At 43.8% G+C, this 6,765-nt stretch overlaps 1 protein-coding gene, 1 long non-coding RNA gene and 1 other non-coding gene across 3 annotated transcripts in view; 2 read left to right on the top strand and 1 right to left on the bottom strand.

Annotated features, from left to right (window-relative positions):
• The first annotated feature begins 276 nt into the window (after positions 1 to 276).
• Positions 277 to 2,368, top strand: LOC138161033 (uncharacterized). The gene is made up of 3 exons (XR_011168249.1): positions 277 to 475; positions 1,510 to 1,588; positions 2,123 to 2,368. It is a non-coding gene; the product is annotated as an uncharacterized lncRNA (long non-coding RNA).
• LOC138161178 (small nucleolar RNA SNORA13) lies at positions 1,257 to 1,393 on the top strand. The gene has a single exon (XR_011168300.1). It is a non-coding gene; the product is annotated as a small nucleolar RNA SNORA13 (small nucleolar RNA).
• A 519-nt stretch (positions 2,369 to 2,887) lies between the features above and the next one.
• EPB41L4A (erythrocyte membrane protein band 4.1 like 4A) overlaps positions 2,888 to 6,765 on the bottom strand; it is a 205,325-nt gene continuing 201,447 nt past the window's right edge. Inside the window, exons 22-23 of the mRNA XM_069087776.1 lie at positions 6,067 to 6,148; positions 2,888 to 3,277 (exon numbers count right to left, since the gene is read on the bottom strand). Of these exons, the coding sequence (XP_068943877.1) occupies positions 3,149 to 3,277; positions 6,067 to 6,148 (211 nt within the window). The 3' untranslated portion in view covers positions 2,888 to 3,148. The remainder of the gene's footprint in view (positions 3,278 to 6,066; positions 6,149 to 6,765) is intronic.

Raw genomic sequence — 6,765 nt, 5'->3', positions numbered from 1 at the left:
GAGACAGCTTTTATAGTCACATATGAATTATTACTATCCTCTCATTTGGATACTCCAGCCCCACGCGGCAAGGACGCGGGGCTTTAACGCGCCTGCAGGTACCGCCAGCTATGCCCAGGCAAAGTCTTTGTCGCAAGTCTCCTCCTCTCCCCCCTCCCACACCTTCCTTCCGCCTTCTCCCAACGGCACTTCTCCCTCCGGCCAGCCGGGGGCGGTGGAGAGTGCTGAGAAAGTGGTACCGTCCATGCTGTACACCCCCGTCTTCCGCGAAGCAATGGTTCCTTCCAGGGTGTAGAAAAGGCTGGCGGGGAAGACAGAGTGCTCTTTTACAGCTCTCAACGTGACTAGTCTCGCTCTGTCCTTCCTCGCAGTAGTGAGCCTGCAGGCGCCATCATGGCGCGGTGCCCTGGGGATGCCGGCGGGACCGTCCTCCGTGACTGGGGCTCTTTGGGGTCGTGCCCGCGACCACCCTGAGGTAGGTAGCCCGGCGGTGCTCGGTACCTGGAGCCGGCCGTGGCAGGCAATGGTGGCCATCCCTGCGGCCTCACCCCCCGGTCCCCGTCTGCGCGTGCGCGCTCCTGCCCGGCGCGGCCGGGTGTGGGCCCCCTGCCCCCGGCCCCTCTAGGGACACGTGGTGGTCGGGGTCAAAGGAAGTAGGAAGCGAGACGCGGTTAACTTGGTCATTACTCGAGGAGCATTTAATTTATTGAAGCGCTTTTTGGGTGCCAGGTAATGCCCCGGGGATCCAACCGCCCTCAGGACCATTGGGTGGGGAATACCACTGGTCAGTGTTTAACCATCGTCTCCCTGGGATGATAACACTTTTAAATTCGACCCACATTACTTAAGCTTAGCCTGTCAACAGAATAAGTCACGCCCGAATGGTAACGTTTACGGATTTCGGAGGTGTAAACGTTCACCGGGCTGGTTCATGGTGAAAGCGGCTTAGAACGAGTTCCCGCAACCCCAGAGACGAGATGTGCGTGATTGAGCTGGGGCCGGTGGTAGAGGGGGAGGCGCGATCGCGGTGTTTTCACGCAGCTCGAGCCGGCTTTTAACGTCTCCGGCCCGACACCGGCCAGATCCGCGCGTCCCGCAAGAAGCAGATCCTAGGAACATCCCCGAAGTCGCGCGTGCGGCCCCGGCCGGGGGGGGCTTTGGGGGGGGGCTGGCACGTGTTGGCGCGGGAGATTCTGCCCCCGAGGAGGAAAGCGCGGGAAGGCCGCGCTAACAAACCAGCGGACTGTGCGGGCCTTTGCCTTTTGTGTTGCCCGTTCACTTTGGTCGCTAGTGGATGCGGTGTCAAAAAAGGCAGAAATAACGGACTTTGCAGCCTTTGCTTTTGCCCGGGGACGTCTGTGCCTCTGGCGAGCGTGCTGTGTAAGTGACAAGTTAGGCTTACGGAGGCTTGATCAGGTGACCGAGGAGGAGGAGGAGGCGGGGGCGGCGGGGGCGCCCTCCCCTACAGCCACGGGGTTCATTCCTTTACCTTTCATTGCTTCTGTTTAGATGAAGTGAACGAGGACCCAAGAGCCAGAATCCGCAGCTGCCGCCGCCGGCGTTTTTGCGGACTCCTCAAGTGACCGAGGTATGGATTTTTCCCTTTTCTTTTTGGAGGAGGGAAGGCAGGGCGGTTGGGGTTAAGTGACTTTCCCAGGGTAATCTTGTCCAACTTCCTTGTAAGACTCTTGCCAAACTGCTGCATCCATCCTAGCTCAGCTTCTCCCTGGGGATCTTGCCTGGTTCCCCGGTTTTTCTTCAGTGCACATAACCCATGCTTTTTCTTTTCCCCCGGCTTTATTTCAACGCCAAAGAGTTTAGCCAAACTAGACTATAATAGCTGTGTTTTGAATTACTTCTTTTAGATTGCATGGGATTATTTTATGCCTCCAAATCTCGCATTCCATGTTTGTATTCTTTGATAAAAAATGTTTTCTATAGGATTTGAATGCTCTAGCCACCACACACAACTATTCCCGGGAGACTGGGGTTCAAGTTCTGGCTCAGATAGTTGGTGTGTGAGAGGTAGAAAATTTAAGTGCTAATCCAATCTGCACCTTGGTTCTAGTCATAGCTAGGTTTAATGTGACTATTAATTGAAATTTTTTTTCCTTTCTCTTAGGGCTGTAATCCTTTCTCATACACTGAGTCTCCAAAGAAGTTGCTTAATCTTGAATTTCATGTTCCTGTTGAATTCCACAAGTAATCTAAAGTCTTCATGGAAGAAAAGTTAAGTCCAAACGTCTTTGGACTTGGTGATAAAGTGGTGATTTTTTGTATCGAGCTCTCCACAGGGCACAGTTGGCATCTGTAATTTTATCCCTTGTTTGGTATGGATTTCTATATATTAAAATATATGTAAAACAAAGGTTGTCTTCCTGCCCTTTTTCAAAAGCTTGTTCCTTATTCTCTTGACATTAAAAGGTATTTTCCTGAGAAGCAACTTTTTTTTCAATAAATGGAGAAGTAGGGCCCCCCCCTCCCCCAACTTGAATGATTCTCCCTTTAGGTATACAAGCTATTTGATCACCTAGGCATTCTGATTCCCTGACAGAGGTGTGATACCGTTTGCTCTTCCCCTCTTTTTTTTTGTTGCTGCCCTGCAAGTGTCAGATCCCTATTCTGAGAGATTGAAGGTAGCCCTTACTGGAAAAGGGCCCTGATTAATCAACAATGCCCTCAAACTCACAGCTAGTACTCCAGTGTTTAAATATGACCAGTGTGGCTTCTTAATGGGCACAAATTGACATTTTGTATAAAATAATTTGTAGAGAGCCTATGAAGAGTAAATTAATGTTTGATATCAAGTATCTGATTGTGAGAACTTAAAACAATTCCTTTGTTTCTGTGTTTTGGGAATACAAATTGAGAAGGACAAGATAGTTCGTTGTGAGTTCAGTTTTAAGTAAGTAGAAAAGCCCAGAGGTACTAAGGGTGCAGCAGAGGGGCCGTTGCTGAAGCATCTGACCTTGGTTTTATAAATAGTGGTAAGACAAGTGGTGAAACAGTCTTAATTTGGGAATATCTCTCAGGCTTTTAAACCAAAACAACTGAATTTAAAGATTTTGTACATTGAAGCATTGCATTAAGGTAGTAATGGCATCATTTACAGGTTCAAAGAACAATACTGGTACTTCTTTGTCACAGATCAAGTGTCTATTTTGAAGTGGGATGTTTTTATGGTCTTTATTATCTTTGTGCTGTGTTTTCCATCCAGGTTGCTTGTAGATAGCTGAGGTTTTTCTTGTATGAGGCTGTCTTTAGACCCAATTCTAATCTGAAAAAAAAGTTAAAAATAATGCTGAAAATGACATGTATAAATTAAGATTTTCCTTAACGCATCAAGCATGGTGAAAGCACTTTAAGGAAAAAATCTTTCATTGTTAATCAGTCCCTTTTAAGAAGATAGGATGACCTTCCACAGTAAGTGAACAATTAATATGAATGCACAACACGTGAAAGTGTGATTTACCAACTAGACATAAACAAAGTGATTATTGTAAATCAGGTGTCAAACAGGACCATTACTCTGCAGTGCAAGAATAATGGATCGTTTGTGGATTGGCATGTGGACATGCCGCACTGCCCTCCTGTTTAAAGTGACACTGAGCAATCTGCCCAAACTCATCCTCAACGATTCCAGTACCCATTGTATATCTAGTTTTCTCCCCCTAGAAATATGGGGAAGTCAAACCACCTGCATATTTTTATATGGTGGGGTTTATTCAACTGGTGATGGGGGCAGTTGAAAAGGGAAGAGAATAAATGCAAGTGAAACATACTGCCTTGTGAAATCATGACATCCCTGCAATGGAATGTTCAAATGTAGGTAGTGTAGAGGAGATTCCTGTACTTGGTGAACTGCCAAGGATACAAAAAGATGCAAAAGACAGTCTTGCCCTCAGGAAGGTCAAAATGTAATAGAGCCAAGCAAATAAGTTAGAAGCAGGATAAATAGAAGATAAGACACTGGAGTTCTGGCCTGAGAAAAGCTTCCCACAGAATCCCTACAAGATGGGATTTTAACTGGGACCTGAAGTTGGGGAAGGCAGTGGATGAAGATGAGCAAGAGCTTTCCAGATACATAGAGGACAGCCAGAGAAAATGCCCAGGGAGGAGTGTCTTGTTTGTGGAATGGCAAGACCAGAGTCAGGCTGGAAGAGTATGTGATGGAAAAGAAAGTGCAAGAAGACTGAAGAGAGAGGAGGGGCTAGATCTCGAAGAACATATAGAAGATTTTGCATTTGATCCTAGAGGGGATCGGGAGTTTGTTAGAGCGTGTGTGTCTGGCATCATAAAACTAGACATTGTCCCTGCTAGCACAATAAGATTGGGCCTATCCCAAGGTTTCACTAGTCAGCCAAGTGCAGCTGACTCACCCTCTACTTTATGCTTTAGCACTCCAGGCAAGGTAGAACAAGATGATTATCAGGGATGTAAGGATTACTAGTGAGAAGGGTGAATAGTTCAATTTGGTTCACTGAAAGCAAGCACCTACTGTGTACAAAGGACTTTTATGTTCAAGGAGCTTTCCTTCTACTGAGGATGTATAATGTACATACACATTCTCCCTCCCTCCCTCCCTCTCTCTCTCCCCTACTCTCCCCCATTCTCTCTCTTCACCCTGTAGGTGGCACCCAATAACAGCCTTGAAGGTTTCTGAGAGGAGGTGCTGAACTCTTTCAGTGCATGTATGGGGGGGATAATGGCTTTTGGAAATACACAGAAGGGAGGTACAATATTGACTTAGGGGAGCATCTGATTGGCTTTTTTGGTTATTGTTTTCACGTTATAGTGATTTCTGGAAATATTATCTCCCTCACCACCCAGTGGTGAGGGAAGATACTGAAACCTTAGATCATACAGGTAGAGCTGGAAGGAAAAGCTGACAATATCTAATTCAACTATTTTATAGTTGAGAAAACTTTGGGCCCCAGGGTATTAAGTGAATTGTTCAGTAACAACAAAAAAAGCCAGTTGCACAATAACTTAATATTGTAACTTCATCTAAACATATATGCAATATTTTGCCATAGCAGTCCCCTGACACGCAAAAAGTTGAGGGGTGTGTTTCATTATCTGTTCTGGGGCATACTTGATTCATTTCAATTATTCAGTTTATTTTTCATTTCATCAGTGACCTTTTCATTTTCATTATTATTGTGTATATTGTACTTTTTGGTTTGGTTATATTTGTTTCACTAAATCAATTCACGCAAATCTTTCTATACATCTCTGAATTCCTCATTCTTATTGCATAATAATATTCTGTTGTTCAGTCATTGCAATCATATCTGACTCCTCTTGATCCCATTTGGAGTTTTTTTGGCAAAGGCACTGTAGTGACTTGCCATTTTCCTTCTCCAGCTCATTTTACATTTAAGTGACTTACCCAGTGGCACACAGCTAGTAAGTGAGACCAGATTTGAACTCAGGAACGTGAGTCTTCCTGCCTCCAGGCCTGGTACTCTACTGTGCCGCATAGCTGCCTCAAAACATTCTATTACATTCATAAAATCAGTCTCACGAGTTTATTCAGCTATTTCCCAATCAACAGGAACTCACTTTCATTAGCTCTCTACAGAAACTGCTGCTATGAAAGTTTTGGTAAATTCAAACATTGATAATGTGTTGGAATTAATTTTGAGTCTTTGATAGAATTCAATCGTAAATCCATCTTGTCCTGGAGATTTTCCCTTTGGGAGTTCATAAATGGCTTATTACCAAGTGTTTCTGTTTTCTCTTTTACAATATGGGGCTACAGGTTAGGAGGGGAAAAGAAAACAGTTGCCCCCAAAAAGAACAAAAAAGGTCATTGAAACTTATTTTATAATGCACAGAGGAGAAAAGGAAAACGATAAGTATAGACAAGCTAGATAGCTTTGAAAGTTATGTATTGAGTTTTACTTGAAAGACAAACAATCTAAATAGATGTAATTTCACACATTATCCTCACTTTCAGATCTGCTTTGTAAATTACTCATTTTATTCGGTGTCTTTTAGAAATTAAAAAAAAAAATCAGAACTTTAAATAAAAGGGAAAAAAAAAATGACATCATTACTAACCTGATAGGAAGTAGACCCAGTAAAACACTGCAAATCTGAAGACCGAGTCACAGGAAGTGGTGGCACAAGATCAGTCTTTGTACTGTAGAAAGAAAATTAGGTTTAAAATTAATGACTGAAAGCTAGAATCAGAGAGTGCTGAAGTTGGATGGCACCTTAGAGTCCCATCTGGTCCTTTGTTTCTCAGACTGTGCTGGAAAGAATATTCCAAGTATTTCTGGTTTGTTTTATTTTTAATGAGCCTTCTGATATTTGATAATAAGCATTTAAAATAATATTAAATGATTTTACTACAAGGGTTCTGTCAAAGTTTTGTTTAAACTGAACGGTTCTATGCCCTTTCCCCACCCTCATAAAAGTTCCAGCACCACTGATCTAGCATAACCTTATTTTTCAGATATGGAAACTGATTATCAGATAAATTTAGTAAAGCCAGGTCTAGAACTCAAGTCTCTTATCCTAGTCCAGGCCTTTCCCCATTATCCCACTTTGCCTGAATTTCCTTTCCATAGAGTCAGAATAAGGAAAAAAAGAAATACTTGGCCACTTATCTGCACTTCGGGTTTAAAAAAAATATTAAATGAATCAAAAGTATACACAGTCTGTCAGCGGCAGAGCTGATGCTAGTCAAAGTCTTCCCATTCCTGTCTAGAGCTCTGTGGCACCAAAATGCCAGTCCAATGTTCAACAAAAGCACAC

This window comes from Petaurus breviceps, unplaced genomic scaffold, assembly GCF_028583685.1.
Source record: "Petaurus breviceps papuanus isolate PSGF00001 unplaced genomic scaffold, PetGlider_PUasm1.0 183, whole genome shotgun sequence".
Taxonomy (NCBI): domain Eukaryota; kingdom Metazoa; phylum Chordata; class Mammalia; order Diprotodontia; family Petauridae; genus Petaurus; species Petaurus breviceps.
Note: the sequence above shows the minus strand (reverse complement) of the source record. Positions and strands in the feature narration are given on the sequence as shown.